The sequence below is a fragment of the Mesitornis unicolor genome, unplaced genomic scaffold, assembly GCF_000695765.1.
Source record: "Mesitornis unicolor isolate BGI_N332 unplaced genomic scaffold, ASM69576v1 scaffold9743, whole genome shotgun sequence".
Lineage (NCBI taxonomy): Eukaryota > Metazoa > Chordata > Aves > Mesitornithiformes > Mesitornithidae > Mesitornis > Mesitornis unicolor.
Window position 1 is genome coordinate 18,817 of NW_010173993.1, and position 19,909 is coordinate 38,725.

General features: G+C 44.7%; 1 protein-coding gene across 1 annotated transcript in view; it reads right to left on the bottom strand.

The window, feature by feature from the left end:
* CMIP (c-Maf inducing protein) overlaps positions 1-19,909 on the bottom strand; it is a 45,311-nt gene that overhangs the window by 17,813 nt on the left and 7,589 nt on the right. Inside the window, exon 2 of the mRNA XM_010180900.1 lies at positions 17,344-17,394. Within this exon, the coding sequence (XP_010179202.1) occupies positions 17,344-17,394 (51 nt within the window). The remainder of the gene's footprint in view (positions 1-17,343; positions 17,395-19,909) is intronic.

A 19,909-nucleotide genomic window follows, 5' to 3' on the forward strand; every position in this document is an offset into this window, starting at 1 on the left:
TGAGTTTTGCCTTCTCTGCTTGCTGAATAGCTGCACCTAAAGCACTTAAATGGAAAAGAAAAACTTCCTTCTTCTGAGGAAGCAATGAAAAATTGTGACTTCCTTTTTTTACTTTAGAATAAGTTTTTAAACTCCAGAGCACTTTTCTTCCATCATCTCTTCTTGCAAACACCTTGTTCCTCAGGTTAATAACACATACCTGCTATTGCAAGGCTTCCAAAGCTGTAGGCCCTTTAAAGGGAGGTAGTCATTAAGAAAGGGGGAGAGAGAGAGAGGCCATCAAAACACCATTCTACAGACACTTTAGTCTACATTGCTAATTGGTGAATTCACATTCAGAATTACATAAAACCAATTTATCACAGTGAAAATTTCCAGTAGGCCCACAGGCTTTTTGTCCTGTCTTGAAGGATCCTGACAAGTCACGCAGTCAACCTCCTGCTGTAACACACAGTAACCTGTCAAGTCGCCAAGTCTTGACGCAACAGTATCTCCGCTCTCAAGAAAAGCATTCCTGACTGCCTAATCTCATCTGCCCCAGTCCCCTCCATTGCTTCTGCCTGTGCCCACGCTATTCCACCGATCGCCTCGTCCACAGACCAGCTGGATAAGCAAAAGACAATTCTTACCTCCTCGGCAGCCATGCGGCCACAAAGGACTAGAGCAGAGGCTGCTTTGTACTATAAGTAGTATTCTTTAGAGAAAACCCACCCTCCAAAATTCCCAGAGGTGGCTTGATGAAACTCTCAAGTCCAAGGCAACACCACTCCCGACGACACGGTGAAGCGCGCAGCAGAACCAGGAGAGGCTTGCCAACGCGGGCAGTGCCAGAGGCAGCACTGGAAGCGCCGCCTGGCCTGGAGCTGGCAGGGAAGGAGCTCTGCTGGCTGACGGCGAGCAACCGCCAGGACCGCAGCGCTTTGTGGAGTTCACGTGCCCTTCTGCTCCTCTGTGTGAGAATCCGGTCCTCTGGTTAAAGGCACGTCAAGAAGTCTGGATACGTCCTCAGGTTTGTTAAAGGACACGGGCTGGCACTTCTCTGTTTACATGAACATGTCAGTATTCTGCACTAAAAATGGATCTTGCATTCCTTGGCAGCATTTCCAGGGAAATCAGAAAAACTGCCCATGTTGTGCAGCTTGCAGATTCAACCGCACATTTTGGGCTGTACATTCCCAGCATAAAAAAGGCAGAGAACTTTGCAAAGGGTCAGTCTGCTTTGTTGGGTTTTACTGTGGAACTGTGCTGCTACAGGGCATTTCCCACCCAACTCGCACAGGGCAGCCCCTGCGGGAGCCGCCTGAATGGGCTGGCGCTCTGCTTATCGGCTGCTTCCTTCCCAGCAGGACAGCACTTCTAACGCCCAACAGAAAACACGGTCACCTCCGCAGCCTACCCAAAACACCAGGGAAAAGAACAATGCAGAAAAATACCGATTTCAGATGCCTTGGGTTTGTCAGTGTTGTTAGAGGGGAGAGAAGAGAGTAGCACTGGGCTAACATGTAAAGGCTGATAAAGCAATCCAATTATCTTTTTAATTAAATTCATCAAAGTACAAAAGCACACTGGCAGTAGTTCACACTTTCAGTGCACTTTAAGTCACTGAAAAGCTAAAGGAACATAACACGCACTGTGGACATTACCAAATGTGTTCTGAATTTCAGAACTGAGCAAAACCTTTGTACTTCTGAACTCCTTGGGGCAGAGAGGGTGCACCGGCATTTTTAAGCTACCATCGCTCCTTCTACCATCATCACAGATTTCTTAGACTCTTTAGGAAACTTGCATCACAGAGTTTAACTTCTCTTACTCATGCAGTGCCTTTATTTAGGGACTTTTTGTTAGACTCACTCCAGCACCAAAAATATAAAGTTAAAAAGCCAACCCAGTCAGCTTTGTAACTTAAAGCAACTCCTTTCTGCCTAACTGAGGGCACTAAACAAAGCTAGCGCAGCAGATTCGTTTCCCATGCTGTAATCCATTCCTTGGTCCTGTACTATGAAAAACATAAAATTCAAAGCAGGATTTAAAGCTAGATTAAAAGGAGGGGCGGGGGTGGGCAAGAGGCAGACCACTGGGTTATTGGATCCCTGCTTGTTCTGGGCTGCCCCTTACTTGCGTGAGTTACATCGGGATTTTGGTGGGCAGCTCCTCCAGCCTAGGGGACAGCTGGTGAAGGAAACCCTCTTGCCCAACAGGATGCTGCTCAGACAACCCCACCACAAATATCTTACTTCCACTGTCAAATCCACTCTTGCTCGGGGCAGGAAGGAGCAAGGGAGGCTTCCTTTCCCTTTTAGAGATGTCCATTAAAAGCTAAATCTCTGGCGACGCCGATGTACATAAAAGGCAGCAGGATCCATACCCTCTGCCATGCAAGGGAGGCCTACAAAAGCTGCTGCTCCGACCAGGCGGACGGTGGCTCAAAGGGAGCATCAGGGGACAGCCACCTTTGGAAATGTGCCAAGCCCGCCACAAGCAGAAAATCCAAACCTCTCACTCTCTGCTTTACGTCTTCAGCACACAGGATTGTGCTGCACCGATATTCTGAGCTGTCATCTGCAAGCAACATTACAGAAGTCTTGAATGATGGTGGGAAAGCAGCAGGAAAATAAATAAATAAATAGAGGAGCCATCCCCAAGAGAGCTGAACTCTGCTATCCTGAACCTTTGCCCATGGTTACACTGCTGTTTTTCTCAGCAGAATGCTTTTCACTGTTCAGCGCCTTGCTGAAAGCCCCAATTAAAGCTCGAAACCTATCAGTCGGTTACAGAAGCAATTTGCTGTGTATCAGCAAGCACTGAGCCAACACCGAGCCATCTGCTCTGTTCTACCTGCGCTGACTCTAGAGCACGGAGAAGCAATCACTCACGAGCTGAAAAGCAAAGACCCACACTGGAGAACAGGCACGTCAACGCGTGTGAGGAGCTCGTTCCCCCTGGATGTAGGTGTAAAAGATGCCTTCAGTTGCTGAAAATACTCACACAACATTCATCATTCATAGAGCGTACAAGAAAAATACCGGGGTGAGTGAATCCGGTTTTACTGGGGTTTCACTAAAAGCAGCAGCTTCTGCAACGATTTAGGTGAGTGAAAATAACACAGGCCAACAAGGAATTTGACCCCCTGAGTTACTGACCAGCCAGAACCGCACAGCTGGTGCCATTCCAAAATCTTGCTTTGCTGACTTTAAAAGCAAAACCACTGAATTTAGTAAGCACCCAGAAGAAGCAGCATGGGGAATAAGTGACACTGACAGGGCATCCTTCATTCTCAAATCACTCTAATTAATTAAGTCTTGCAGATATCCAGAGACCTAAGTCTCAATCCTCTTTTAGAGGAGAAGGAATTGAAGTGCACATGTGAAAAATTACTTTTCCAGTGTTATTAAGCAAGCAAATGTGACAGCAATCTGTAAGCAGTGGTTTTTGCCATTACTGCTGAAAAGCTCCCGAACGCTGCTGCGAACAGAGTGTTCAGGAGAGCCTAGGAAACTTTCAGCTTCTTTAAGCAACATCTTCACATGTTTTTCTGTCCTCCTGCAGCACTTGCTCATACACCACTTCCTTGGACCAGAATGACAACACAGATATAGCTGAAATCTAAGACAAATGGACTCAACTGCACAAAATCGGACGGCATGGAACAAGTGCCTTTTTCAGTCCCAGCAAGACCTTTCACGTTAGGAACATCCTACGGCAGCCAGTGCACCTAATCCAAACAGGGCAAGATTAAGTTAGCCTTCTTAATGACCAGATTTCATCCCTGCTTTGTTAGCGGTGGCCAGGAAGCATCCTGTACTCTTGGCAACCTGTCTTACCATCAGCAAAACCTATCTTCATTACATTAAAAAAATAAGTGCCAACTGTAATCTAGAATAAGCCTGTTAGATTCTAGTTCTCTGCTCTTCAGCCTTTTGCCACGCAACAGCACACAGCTACTGGCTTCTTTACTGGAGATGCCAGAGCTACTGCAGGAACGTACGCTGACTTTGAGGGTTACACGTGCCAGCAATTGTTTATTTCTCGCTGAGCAACGAGGGCAGTTCTAGCACAAGGGAAAAGGTCAGCCTCCCGCACAGAGGTCCTGCCCAGCGCGCTGCGAGGACGGCTGAGCCAAGCTAGTGTTACAGCTTAATGCTGATGACACTGACGTAAAATGGAGGTGCCTCTTACTAGATGCAAACGTACAGAGGAATAAACCCACAGAGGGCACACAGCAGAACGTCGTTCTCCACTGCAGCAGAACGCTTTGTTTTCAACAAAGCCGCGTTACAAGAAACAGGAAGAGTTGCTTGCGATAGTCAACACACACTTGGCTTGTCCTACAAAGGCCAGGAGCTGAACCATGAATTCTTGAGCACCACCTGCTGGCATCTTGTCTATTAACTCATGAAAACAAAGACGGCACGGCACCCCCAGAACTCAGCTGGACCCATGTTCTGCTTTTAACACTAGCAGGCATCACTTACTTCATTGTGTTATGAAAAATACGTAAGAATATCTTGTTGCTAACAGTGTTTCCCTGATAGCCACAGATGGGCTCAAATCACCAGGTAGATCCACTACTGAAAGCCTTCTCAACTAAGTTTCTATCTGCAACATTTACCAATACGAAGGAAACAAAGCAACTGAACCCGAAAAAACTCAGTCTATTAAACGTCTCGTTCCAGGCAAAGGGCTGGGGTCAGGATGAGATTATAGAAACTTTTCCAAATTGGAGATACCTGACTGCTCATGCTGCAGAGGTCAAAGTCTTCACGACCTTCTGGAGGTTTTGCACAGGAAGAACAATTTGCGGGTCTCTAAAATAGCTGCAAAAAAAGCAGCAGAAAAACTCTGCGCTCTGCCATGTTTTCACGCCAAGGCACTGTCTGCATTTTTCATTTTCCCCGGTGCTAAATGCTGATGTGCATCTACTTCTCTGCTTTAGTTGCTTCTCTGAATGCAATCACCTTGGTCGAGGCTTACTTGCCCACAAGCTCGTTGCCACAGGCCAGAGAACTGGAGGCAAACATTACAAGCTAGACACTTTCTGATTCTCACTCAGCTAAGGCCCAAGTAACACTTCATTTTTTGTCAATTCATATAAAAAACACCCTGACGAAATAGCCATTATTTATTGCACTGAGACTGGCACCCACGGATCTATGCCCTGAATAAATACATCAAGTGACAGCCTCTGCCCTGAGTAGAGATTTTGATGATTAAAGGCAAGAAGGAAAAACAGAGCAAGAAAACCAAGGTGATTTCCTTGAGGTCACACAGCAAGTCAGGACCAGCGCAGAGTCTTCTGATTCTCAGGCCTCCTCATTAGGCCTCCTAATTGCTAGGCCACAGCACCCCTAAGCCAAGGCACCAGCGACATGCACTGGGCCACAGCAATCAAGCTGAATGTCGATACCCTGTTGCTCTGCCTCCTCACCACAATACCTTCCCCATTCCCTTGTTCAGTCTACATTTGTTCACCTGTTTTTTCCCCACCAATATCTACCACCTTGCTCCAAATCTCAGCTAATCCAGGCAGGAGCCCCCAAACACTCAGATCAGGGCCGTTTCAAAGCCAACAGAGTTCAACGGGTTCAGCGAGCGGTGGCGTGGGTTCAGCTGTTACTAATGCACAAGCCGGAACAGCCACACAGACACTTCCCACGGGCTCAGAGTTTGTCCTTTGCTCAGACACCACTGGGGCAGTACCACTGCAAAGCAAAAGAATGCTGAAGTAAACAGAATATTAAAAGGACGAAACAAATCTCTGCTTGGACCAAAAGAAGTGCACAGTGGAAATGGGACCAGGGGCCTCATGGGGCAGCCTCCTCACTCACCTCCCAGCATGACACTGGGCAGCTGCAACATTAATGCACTGAAGAACTTGCTCCCGAAGTGTATTACATATCTCTATCGATCGACCGATCTGTACCTCCTGGGCACAGAGCTGTCACCTCACTGACCACCCTTCCGGACTTCTCTCTGATGTGCTCAAGACTACTGCAAAGACATCCTTCATGAACAAGGGGGGCTGAGAGGATAGGAAGGGAAGAATATTCTATCCAAGAAAACAAACCACTGAGCAAACAGGTCTGAAATTTACGGGCTCCACTGAAGACTGACCCGCACGAAAATACAGCACACGTGCCTCCAAAAACCAAAACCAACTCAAAAATTGTGGCTTCCTTCTAGCCCCCCTAAGCAGGGAGGGAAGAGGCCGTCCTTGGTAGACCTTTTACTACCAAGCAGAGAAACCGGGCTTTGTTTTTGCTGGTGTCTTGTCTTTCTCTCAAATCCCTGGCCGACGCAAAGCCGGCTCTCCCTTAGCCGTGCATTTGAGACGCCGTTTCCCCAGCTAGAAAATGCAGAAGGCCAACTGTGGCTCCAGCTGCACTTTGCATGGGCTCATGCGGTTACTATCGTAATCAGACCTGTCCACAGGGGAGACATTTTTTGGCGAGGCCAACTTTGATGCATTCCCCGAAACCCTCCATCCCTGCTTCCATTTCCTTTTGGCACACGCTTCCGTTCTTCAGGCCCCAGTTCCAGCACCAGCTTTACACTTCAGGTTGGCAAAACATCAGCTTTCATCCTGCACACAGCAACTGCTGTTCCGTATTTTTCACATCGGAGCCAAGCTGGGGTTTGTTTTTAACGTTGCTTTGGCTATGCGGAATTTCACTATGACTGCAGATACATTTCGAGCAGAGGCACAAGTCACTCCTTTCTTGCAAAAAGCGTTGGTAGAGACACAGCTGCAATCTTGGGTTGCAAATTCCATGTAACATCTGCTCAAAAAAGACGTATTTTTAAATATGGTGTCCATGGGCATTTGGGTAAGCGAGGTTTTGTTGGTTTTTTGGAGGGGTTTTTTTGTGCTTTTCCGTGACAAAAGTCACATAACTCCTTTCTCTCCTGACCTCGGGCAGGAGGAAAATCTTCAACTTCAATACAGTTGTCCCACATGTACAGGGAAGATCCGCCCTAACCGTAGCCTGGTGGGGTTTACAAACCCTGCTGAGCTGCTTTAAGCTCTTACGTAGAATGAGCGAAAAACCCCTCCACATAGAGGCTGCTGGACTCACACGAAATGAGGGCAGGAGCCAGACACCCTGCTTTATCTATAGCACTTTAAGAGCCTTTGACTCATCATCAGAAGGAAGGTTTCGAACATGTTTAGGCACAACTACCTCCTCCTCTCGCAGGACCTCACTTCTGCCTGCTGCAGCATTTTTGGCCCTTTTCTCTGGAGCAGCAAATGCTCGACACGGACACTGTCTGGACGTTGGGATCTCAGTGTTCTGGCACAACCCACAGTTTCCAGAGGGATGAGAGTCTGACGTGCTCCTGTATTTGACATTATGCAGGATGAGCTGCAGTCAGCAAAATAATGGTCCATTAAAAAAAAAAAGAGCAAACTACAAGATGAAAAGCAGGAGTTTGTGTACCATATACACTCCACAATTTCCAAAACCTCCAGCAGACTCACTGCATTGCAGGGCATGGCAGGGGTGGGAAGCAGTATTAAATAAATGACAGTATAGCAGACACTGCATGACTGTGGAGTTTAGCATGCACTGCACAGAAGGCAGGAGACACAAAGGGCCATGACATTGACTGCCACCTTAGTGTGCTCCTTGCTGTGTGCTCCTCTATGCAGAGATCGACCATTACTGGCTGCATTACAGAGTGCCACTGACAGCACTGAACTTGGTCCAGGTTCCCAGTACCTTTACCTAAATGCACTTTCTATTCCACACGTGACAGCTGTGTCTGTGGAGCCCAGTTCCAGACATCCACCAGCTCTCAGCCTGCAGTGGGAATAAATGACATTGCCTCTGCAGAGAGGAGATAGTGTGTAGGGGAAAAAAAAGACAGAACACACACAATCTTATCGCCATTGCACTTTGACCAGGTCTGTCAAAGAAAAAGCTGCGTGCAAGGCCACCGTGGAGCTCGGCCAGGCAGCATACCTGCTGTGCAGAACCCCCCGGCGCTGCACCCGCCGGGTTCCAGGCAAGCACAAGGGAGCTGGGCACCACACAGAAAACAGGATGCTGCCTCATCCGCACTACGTCAGTGATGTGTCAGTAATTTCAGGCATGTAAGAATTCTGGTCAGAAAAACTCGCCACCTGAGAAACCACCTAAAATTGGGATTTAGTGACTGCCAATGCTACACATTGTAGTAACTGTTAACAAAAGATAATCTCTGAAAGAAAATCCATTCCCCTTCTGTTTTCCAGGAAATGCCAGTAAGCTTAGGTAGCACCAAGCAGCACACAAACCAATTATTTCTTCCCAGATATGCAAATCGGATTAAAAAGCCACGTCATCCCTTTTCTTTATTACTCACCACTGCTAACAGTGGGCACCCTCGGCTTTTCCTGCTGTCTTCCCCTCTTACCAGTCAGCAAAACCTTCCAAATGGACCTTTACCCACCTGTTTCACTTTCTCCTCCTTGGCAAATGTATTATTCTGCTGAGTTTCTAGCACTTCAACGCCGTAAATGGCTTTGAAATTGGCTTCTCTCTCATGCACCTGCATCATCAATGTCGTCAGCAAGGGAGATGTGCACAGCTCGAGGAACATGTTTGTGTCAGAAAGCTGCTGCAGAGCCTTAGGGAAAGCACAGACACTGGATACTGATGTGATGCTTGCAAGCATCTTAAAAGGGACTTCAGAAAAGCAGGGTATTTCTGTCTTCAGATCACTGGGCTTTGGAGCTCTGAATTTCCCAGTTTCTCACAGGGAGATACCAGATCTCAGAGCAGCATCTGCATCTGAAACAGTCCCATCACTTTGTTCTATGGTTTTATATCGCATTTTATTGCGCCACCTCAGCACAAAACCCCAAGCCTCCTCTTTAGCCTACCAAAGCACCACTGCATCTCTGCAATTTGCTTATTTTCTTTCCCCTCTGTACAAATGCCGTGTGACATGCATGGCTGAATCAAGTCTCACAGCGTTCAGTTTTCTGATCCCAAGGCTGGCTTCCTCGCAGAGGATCAGACTGCTGGGGTGCTGCTGAAACCACCGCCTCACCTTCAGAGAATGGCCAACGCAAGTAAGTTGCTCACAACACAACTCCGCTGTCCTTGATGGATCTTAGCTCTGATCACACAGCCTGATCCAGTATTCCCATTTAAATACTACAGTAAAGAGCACAAGAGACCAGGCTATGGTAAGCAGCGGCGCAGCAGTGGCTATTGAATGATGGGCACACTTTCACTAGTATTGTTTTCTGATTTTTTTTTTCTAATTTTGAAACAATCATTAAAAAAAGACAAGCAGGTGTGACAGACAAACTGAACATGTAACTCACAGCAAGAGCTAGGGCAGATGATACACACTTGCAACACACTGCTTCAGGTTATTTGTATACCAGCAGCAGTTTTATAAACCTCTGATACATTACTTGTACTACAATGCATTCAACACACCAATTCTTTCAGAATAAATAAGCCCAAGAACAAAACTGTACAGGAAAGGAAAGAGAAATTTAAAACAACACCTAGGTCTCCTTTGCTCCTTTCAGGCTTACGTACGTCTTCTGACACAGAGTCCTCACAACACCCGTAATGCAGAGCTGGGCCCCAAGACAGCAGCTTCACAAGGCTCTTAGCGCACCTCAACTCCCAGAGTTAGGCTTTCACACCCAGTGCATTGTACAAGGAGGATAATGACGCTCCTGGAAAAGCCTACCACTCTTGTCCTGTCTTCATAAGAGATGCCCTAAAACCAGGGTTTTCTGCAGCTAGGAAACTGAACGAGAGACTAACTTTGGTGCAGCTCTGTACTATGACAGCTCTAGAGAAGAACTCGTAATTTGGTGAAACTAGTGGTCACCATGACCTTGAAGTCCTGAATTGCAAAGAATTAGTCATAAGGTCAACCCTGGAATAATGTACAGGAGCAATTCACCAGGATAAAAACTGAGGATCCCTCTTGGCCAGCAGTTCAGCATTCCTGAGAAGCAACACACTCCAGCAATTGTATTTGCTCCTCTTCAGAGCAGAGGCCTAAATACAATAACAAGCCGACCTGTTTATTCAGCTGCTTTTGACACCCCTCTATCTTCAGACCTAATATTAGTTTGAACAGGATAGCATTCAAGTCTAGAGGGGAAAATTTAGAGCTGGTCCTGACTTAGCTAAAGTAAGACAGAAAATAACTATCTAGTTTCTACTCAGGTTTCACCAGTAGGCCAATAATTGGCTTGAGTTCTGTCTCCTTAGAAAGGCCTGTTTTGGCAATGCAGGAGGCAGCTCCGAGTATGCAAACCAAGAGTGTGTACGCTGGACGAGGGCAGCGCAGCTCAGCTCCAGGCTGGCATCTCAGTGTGCTGCCGAGAGCCTCTTCCAGTTGAACCAAGCGCTGTGCTGACACGGGTACACAGCTCCAGACTGAACTGATTCGTGTTAAGTCAGCACGGAGCACAAGACACCGATCAGCTGCTGCTGCTGCAGATGTACCTTATGGGGGAACATGCTCCTACGTTCCCCAGAAACATAAGTTCTTTTCCTAATGCAAAGGCAGCGAAGGCTTAAAAATACCCTAACCACTCTACCTACTCCAGTTCTTAAAACATCACCAGTAATTCATAAAAAAAGAAAAAGCTTTCTGTCTAGATCCAGTTCTGTCAACATTGTGTCTGTTTTTCACTTGTTCATTTCCACTTCCCAAAGCAAGATCAATGCCTTTTTGCTGTGACTCCACAGTTACCTCCAGCAAACTGAGATCTCAGAAACAGAAAAGAAGGCCAAGATCTTTCAAGTGACTTCTGAAAACAGATGGCCCAAGACTGATCGAACTCCCACAGAAAAATGAGACAACCAACGGACTTCATTTGTTCATGAAGATGTCTTAAGCAAAAAAAAAAAAAAGTTGTAGAGAAGACAATAATTGTTACGGAAAAAAAAAGGCTGTAAGTATGACAAGATTCCCATGATGTAGCTCCTGAATTTGCAGTGAGTTTGTCCAGACTATAGATGGGGCGATATCAGTCACCACATGAAGAGCAAGGGGACAACACTGGAGAGTCCCACATAGGCAGACACAGCTGCATTTCACGTTACCTTTCAAATACAAAAGAACAAATCTTGGCAGTAAACATCAGCCCAACCATGAGAGGATACATGAGGAACTGAAAAATGCCAAGATATATTTTTAGTCCCACTTTTTTCACTAGAAAGTTCTAACTGGTACCAGCTTCTCTTCTTGGCAACACAGATCCTCTGATACACCACTTGGATCCTGCATCTGCTCCCTACAAAGTCCAGTCTGAAACTCCATCAGGATGCTCCAAATCCTGCAGGGGAGAGCCTCTGGCTATCTTAAAAACCTGTTCATGGTCTCCCCACAACTGGTACTCATGCATTTAACAAAAAGAGTAAAACCACCAACCAAAAACTTGTGGCCTGCCTTTCATCTGTCCAAGCAAGAAACTCGTTCCTCCAAAACTCATGCGTCATTAAAGCCCATGCTTTCAAAGCCCTGAAGAGCTGAAAGGCAAAACCACAGCTAAAGTGGAATATTAATCAATATGCTATTGACTCTTCTAGAGACACAAAAGGAAAAATACAAATTAAAAAAAATCTGTCATTGGCCTAATTGTATGATAAATATTTACTGTTTCACCTCAGAATAACAGAAAAAGTGAACTTCCGTGTTCTGTGAAAACACCTCAGGTTTTCAGCTAAAGAAAACAAAGCAACAGCCAAGACAGCTACAGCTGCATGTGCTGCATGACCACCAAAAAGAGGGTCTGCAGTCCAGGAACTACTGCTCCAAAGAACTGCTGAGCTCTTTGAGTATTTTCACTGGGCCGTATAGCACAGGGCTATTGAATCGCCACAGCGCATTAAAGCTTCCTCTCTCAGATCATAAATCAGGCAATTAAACACAAGTAACAGACACAGGCCCTTTTAACCATAATCAATGTGATACTTCGCCTGATCTCACAGTTTTAAAGCATGATTTACCAAGATTTAGGGCTATAAATTTCTTTAACGTCATCATTTAAATTCTATATAAACCCCACTCCTGTATTAGCACTATTTTTAATCATCACCATGGTGACAAAAATGTAAAGGTGCCTTACACAAGGAAGGCTTTACCACACTTTCAAGAACAATTTCTCCCAACTTAATTTTTTGCAGTTTTAATGCACAGAACAATGGCTCCCTCTGAACTTTTACCATTAGATACAAGAACTGATACTCACCCACAGCTATTGTATATATATAAAAAAATATTTAGTACTAATGGATAAGGAATTCATAACCTGGACACAGTAAAGACCAGAGAGCATATTGTCATTCAGGCCAAGTATGACTTCATATGACAGTCAATCTCTTTGCAATTAAGAGGACTGCTTGTGCATGCAAGTATCCACTTCATGAAGACAGAGATACAGCAATCCCTGTGAGAACCAGGGAAGTATTAATTCATCATTAGTTTTTGAATGAAGGCAAACATTACTTGGTTTAGCATTCAATGCAAAAAGTTTGCAAATCCCAAATGACAGCATTGTTCCAGTTTCCCAGTTCATGGGAATCAAAACACGATGTCTGCATAGAAAACGAGTTTTAAACCGAAGGGAACGCGATCGCTGACTGGAAGTCAGCCAGGGTGGGCTGCAGACGCGGGAGCACAGGCAGCGGATGAGGGAGGTGACTGCTCCCCTCTGCTCAGCTCATCAGACCTCAGGCGAACGCTGTGCCTGGTTTGTGGCTTCACAGCTCAGCTGCATGGGCTCTCAGTAACCCCACACAACTTCAAACTACGCCCTGCACTGAGCGAGGAAAAGAGCAGCACGGGTGGGAAGGGGAGCAGATGATGCTCAAAGGTGCCTTCCAACCTAAACAATCCTACAGTTGGCACATCTGCACTGTCCATGCTAACAGAGAGGTAAAACCCCTAACCAAGCAGCACTACTCATTAGGGGACAGTCAAGGACTAATTAATAGCACCAGTAGGAAAGATAAGGTATAGACAAGACTTCCTGGAAGATCTAGGTCAGAAGCACACAAAGCTCAGCTTGAGTCAATGCTTCATGCTTTAGTGCAGACCCAGGTCTGTTCTTTCCGCGTTGTGTCAATTCAGGACATTCCCCCAAAGGCCATCAACTGACATGTTTCATTGCTGCATCATTCAGCTAACTAGAAAACACAAGCAACCCGCATCCCACAATGAGGGCAGCGTTCAGAGTTTACTACCGAGCATTCAGAAAGATGCAAACTGCCCTCTGTAACCTTTAGGTGTATTCCCCCCAACAAGACTAAATCTGTACCTGCATCCTGTATCACAAGAGAAGACCTAAAGACCCCTGGACAAGGCCTCACTGATGTCTTTTTTAATTCAAGTACAACATGGCACTACATCAGTCAAGTGGGTCTTCTGATGACTCATAATTTAAGCATGTGGTGCAGCAGGGCTCAACGTTTTCTACACAGAATGGTACCCCTGCGTGCTCGGTACTCTACAAATACAGAGAAATCCTTTAGCCCAAAGATGACAAGAACAACAAACTAGATGGATACTGCCTGGGAAAACGCCAAGGGTACATATTTGCTTACTTGTTTCCGTCCCAAAATTACTAGTCACAAGCCAAGCTTAGCTGTATTCATCCCCTACAGAAGGGGTTACCACTGTAGCCTAGATCCAGAAACGCAATGAACTGCAGGCATTATTCTCTTCTGCATATTCACAGGAGGTGGTGCTATCTTTATTGATACACTGTGATGACTTATCCGCTTCCAAATACCAAAGATTACATATCATGGTGTCAATCCGACCTCCTTAGTTGAAAGGAACATTCCTTATACAGTGGATTCATGGTTTATGTTTGAGGATCTGGACAGTTGTTAACATGCACTGTTTATTCTCTGGACAAAGACAGCTTGGCTTAGCTAGAACCCAAAGGAAGTCAGGATTTCTAAAAATGGGCTGAGGTGGCAAATAATCCTTTAGGAGTTGTGATACACACTAATATCCAAATTAAATGAGGAATTATGGGTAACCCTTAGTGGGAGGGTTTGAAATAGAAAACCCAAAGAGAAAAATACTACATAAGGAACAGTCTGTCCCTACATCCATCCTCTTCAATGAGCACAGTATTCAAGGAGAAAGACATATCTAAAGAGCTGTGTAAGCATCCCGACAGCTAGTTAGTTGGATTACACATAAACCTCTTGGAGCTGGATTTACAGAATCGCACAGAATCACAGAACGTTACGGATTGGAAGGGACCTCAAAAGATCATCCAGTCCAATCCCCCTGCCGGAGCAGGAACACCCAGATGAGGTTACACAGGAAGGCGTCCAGGCGGGTTTTGAATGTCTCCAGAGAAGGAGACTCCACAGCCTCTCTCGGCAGATAAACTTGCATTTAAGACTTGGATAATTACGCGTTCAGTTTTCTTTTCTTTCTGTTTCTCTGTAACATCTTTTTTCTTATTCTCTGGGCTGTAGAAAGAAATTCTTCTTGATTTTTATGTAAATGTTTGCCACTAGAACAAAAATTATCTCCAGAGTGCTGGCTGGCAAATTGAATTCCCACAGCGTGTTAATCCTTAAACCTGGACCACATAAAAGCTCTCTCACAGACCTTAGCACCTTCACACGAGACCAAAGGATAACCAGTATGTACCTGAACCTAAAGAGCTTCCCCAGATACTTAACACCGCAGCTATTCACTGGACCTGTCCGTTTCCAGGCAGCATCAGACTCCCAAGGCTTGAAGTACAGGAAAAGGAGCCAGAAGGACACTGACAGAACATGAATCTGCTCTCACCACTGTGGTGTGAGAATTCCTGTTTTAAGGTCAAGGGGGGCAATTCCCATGGCTGGAAACTCTCAGAATATCAGTCCGCCACCTGTAAAATGGGTTCCTACAGCCTTGTTTGGGCTGGGCAGGGGGAGTAAAGGCCTCCTGCTCCACCTACATCTAGTGTCTACTATAGTGGGGCTCTGGGTTCAGTCAGATCCCCTGAATGCTTCCACCACACACGTGTGAACATCAGCAAGCTCATCTCTGTTGAACATTTTCCCCTGAGTAACTGCTTCAGCTATCTGCACCAGTTTGCATCTGTGTTCCACGTGCCTGCAGAAATGTTTTGACCTATTATTTATAAGACCGCTGGACAAATATACCATTCATCAGCACAACCACTCAATTACAATACAGCTGCGGCCATCTCTCTGCCAGCTGGTGCTTTGTGTAAATGACCCATTCCAGAAGAATAGGCTTCCTGGGTTTTTTTCATGGGTTCCCTCAATACCTGCTTAATCATCAAACCATACAAATTATGGAGTGAGATTAATCTTGGCGCTTGGCTCTTAAAGTCACAGGCCATAGTTCTAGTAAAGTGATAAACTTCACTAAGCTAGACCACATAACTACGCTGCTCTGCTCTCCTTCTAGAGACACCACTTGTCTCGCCTCTTCGTTCAGTGGTGATCTCACTTAAACCTGTCAAATATCAACCAAAGTTCAAAGCAGAAAGTTACCAAACCCAACCAAACGACCTCCATTTTAGCAAAGAGAATCTGTCAGTGTAAAGTGACTAAAACCCATCACTGTTCTTATGGGAAAAATCTACTTGCTATTCTTGGTGAAGGAAAGGTCTTTCAAATCAAGATAACGTTTCACTTGTTTTTCAGAAACTAACTTAATGGGGGTGGGGAGGGAAGTAAGGAAGCAAAAATAAATTCTACTTTGCAACAAGTTAAATTACTCAGAGTTTCCCAAAACGAGCGACTTGGTCAGAAGCACTGGAAACTTTAAGAAATACTCCTTTAAAAACAACTTCCACAGAGCAAAGCTCCCTCTCCATGACCAGAAGGCAAGTGAGCAAGCCAGGTCATTCTGTCTAGGCTTCTTGGGGTTTTTTATAACTTAACTGATGCAGTGGGTGGTGGTGGGGCAAGGCTGCATCTTTACAGCTCCAGAGCTGCACCTCCAATCCTGATTTTCCCCTCCCTGCAGGAGCAAAGTGGACATGTGCCACTAGCACACACACATCAGTACCACAGCCATCCCGGCCGGGAACAAGGTAGAAAAAGAAATCCCATCATTGTTTCTGTCCACACTTTCTCAGATCATCCTTGCCTGTCAAAGCAGGAGGGAAAATTGACGTCCACATGTCAAGCTCTTTGTTATCCTCAGGAGTTGCAAAGGAAGCAAGACTGATTAGACATTGTCTTAACGATACTGTCAAGAGGCCAAAATAAAGTGCCACACTACAACCCAGACTTCTGCTACCAGAACTACTGTCCCACACCGATTTAGGCACATCAGGGTAACAGGCTGGAGAATATGCCTGTGGTCTGGAAAAGGAGATGTCGACACTTGGCCCTTACCGATAAGAACCTGGATCCACTCAGAGTACGACTCTTCCAGATGCTGATGGCTATACAAAGCACACCAATACTGTAGTTCTGCCACACAACTATTTTGCAACTACTAAACACACCTACAACAAAACCAGTTTGGTGGAAGGGACTTCCTTATATTTCCACATGTGGCTGCTGTCAGGAGGCTGAAATCTTGATAAGCCCCCACAGTCAACCTGGCTGACTTCACCGAAACCCTGCCGCAGACAAGTCCTGAGCTGAAAAGCTGCTGCTTGTGTTTCCCACTGCAAGACGAGAGAGGACAACCATGTTCAGCATCTGGCCAAAACTCATTTCCAGCTGCAGAGACCCATACGGATTCCATCCAAAGGCCAGCAGCTACAGTTTTCGATGAGGAATGTGCTGCTTTAGAGAGACTGTGATCCACTTGCCCTGCTCAGGGGAACCAGCCCATTGTCCCAACTGAAAATGAGAAAGGGCTCGAGACCTCTGAAGGGTAAACTGCCTTTAAATCCAAATTATCCTAAAACATGACCACAGACTGATGCATAACAAACTGATGCCACTTAAAATAAGCAACTCTAAAAGACATTCTTACTCCCTATTTCCTCAAAAAACCAACAAAAAACAAACAAAGAAAGCAAAACCCCAAGTATCCCAAGAGTCCAGAGCATATGATTAGGCTGTATTCATTCTGTAGCATATCACACTTCACGGCACAAACCTAAAACCATCCACTCTCTACTCTGTTTAAATGTGAATTTACCGGGTTATCTACTTCTTGAAGCCAATCACAGGTTGATAAAGCTGGGCTACGCAGCACATTCATTTGCCCACTTCATTCACAATATGAACAAGTTAAAACTGCACACATGTTCTGATTTAGGGTTTCTGTAAGAAAAAGGCTTTATCCATTCAGGGCTCTCACAATGAAGGAACAGGGAATGCTAAAAAGTATTCAGAGGCAGACAAGGAAGACAGTGAAGCCAGAACTTACCTTCCACTGCAAGGAATGGAACCACTGATCCCTCAGGTAACTGTTTGCAGCCTGCAATGAACAGAAGTTACAAACAGAATCATTAGCTTCTACCGGTGTTTCAGATCACCCAGCCAAAGCTTAGCAAATCACCCACGTATGCCCCAAAACCAGTAAGGCTGCATTCACCATATTCTTCTGAACTTTATGACCCTGGCTAACTTCGCCCCCAGCCTCATGGCAGCAAGGGGAACTCTTTGCCCAAAGCTACAGCTTTACATTAGAACCAGCTTATTTTCACAGAAGGCAGCGACACGAAGACAACCTCGTATGAAACGGTGTCCAACCCAAAGGCTGTGAAAAACCCTCTCTGATTTCAACCAGGTTTTGGTCAGATCTTTACTGTCAGTAGGACATTTGCCCTTGCTGCTAATCATCAGGAGCAGAGTAAGAAGATGGGCTGACATGTTACTAGGAGGGGAGATTTTTTTCCATACTCCAGTTTTCTTTCTTATCCTGTTCCTCAGCTGGTCCCAAAAAAAAGCAAATAGCGTCTTAGCTCTTTCAGCAATATTAAGACAGAGTGAACAGCACAGCACACACACAGACGTGCAGACACACACACAGACTGTTTGCAGCAACGGCACAAATGCTGCAATCATCGACTTCAGCAATCACCCATTCTTGTCCACATTAAGCAGAGCTGCCAGAAATTCCCAGTGTGAAGCCAAGTTCGTAGCCAATGGAGGAATAGTTCAACACTCCCAAAGGTCAAAAGGCTAAGTATCAAAAAATATGAAAGCATCTCTGGTGATGTAAATAAGCCTGCCTTAACAAGGTGGCATAAGTCTGAAATATTTGAGTGGGTAGAGATGCCCTTTGGTTTTTCCAGTCCTATCTCATCACTGCCTGGGCAATTTTTGCTTATGATTCAAATTGTTTTACAGAATCAGTGTAAATCACAGGACAGATTAAAGTATCATGCAAATTAAAGCATCATTCAACAAATTTCACTGCCCAGCACCTTTTCAAGTAAGTGTTCGAAATCCATACCACAGAATGAATTTTGTTTCCTGACACGGGTTCAGTTCACTGATAACGGCAAGAACACAATGCAGTAAAAATGCTGCAGAGTGACCAAAACCAATCACAAGGTCAGGCACTGATGTCTCGGTGACATACATTCAGACTAATTTCTCTGAATTAAATGGAGTAATGCTCTTTCATAAATGTATTACATATTATTTATTTATATGTTAATGAGAATCAATTGCTCCTCCAGTAGATCTCTAGGCAATGAAGCAGAATAAATCTACCATAACTAATCCTGGCTGACCACAGAGTTTATCAAAACCAAACTTTCTGTGTGATGAAGAACGCTCTCATACCAGAACATGAATTTGCTACAAATGAAAACAGCCAGCAAAATTTCCTTTTAAAATTTTTTAAAATTCTTTGCATGCAATGAAAAACTGTAAACTTCAGTGTAAACACTTAAGAGTTAAGAGCTTCGGACATTTTGCTTTGCCAGTATTTCATGCTCCTCTTCCTGTTACTTACACAGTATTTTATGTATATGTGTGCATTATGACATATGATAAGATAGACCTTTTACCTATATGATATAAAATCGAAGTTTATATACTTTATACTCTATTTTAATATAATAATACCTCAAAAATAATTTGTCACCAAAAGCCTGAAGAACATTTTTAACATAATTCAAAAGGCATTAAGTACATATGCTTAGGTATTTCTTACCTTTGACCTGACAAAATGCTTTAAAAATCCACCAGACTTCATTGAAAGATTCAACTTCAGGTTGAACCTTTTTTCTTTCTTTCTTTTTTCCCTTTTTTTTTTTTTTTTTTAAAAATGAAAACTTTTTCCTGGAGAATAACAAAAACCCTTCAAATGTCAGCATCAAACCCTTTAAAGAGTAAAAGAGTAAGATGGAAAGTTTTTGTAGGCCTGAGCACGTATACCAAGCAATAGCACCAATATTGCAAGTCACACATCCACTGCTTCCTTAAAAAAAAACCATGTACAGATCGAGCACATAGGAGCTAGGCTACCTATGACATTGTTATTTAAACTGATAAAACCCAAAATATTTTAGGAAGATGAAGTGCTTCTTTCAAACAGGCAAAAATGTCAACCTGATTTAGTCCCTGGTCTGACCATTACATGACTTGAACCAAAAATGCACTGAAGTCTAAAGAGCAAATCCTAAAGCCCCATACAGGAACTGCTGAGAACTGTTAATTATTCTTCTACTGTTGCAATGTCAGTAGTTACAGACTGTAAGACCACTACAAATAATTAGAAAACGCTATGTGTAGGTAGGCTGTGCAAATACATTAACTGCATGACAGAAGCTACTGAGGACAATAGCATCGGGCAGAGGTCGACATGCAGGTGGATTGCAAATACTGGAGGAGAAAACAAACCAAGAATGCTAGAAAAGGCAAAACCAAAACTGGCAGAGGAAAGACTTATTTAACTTGATGCTGGCAACATACAAAAAGCATTTAAAAAGTGAAGTTAGGAAAGCTGACCAGGTTCCAAGTGTGTGACCAAGCACTGC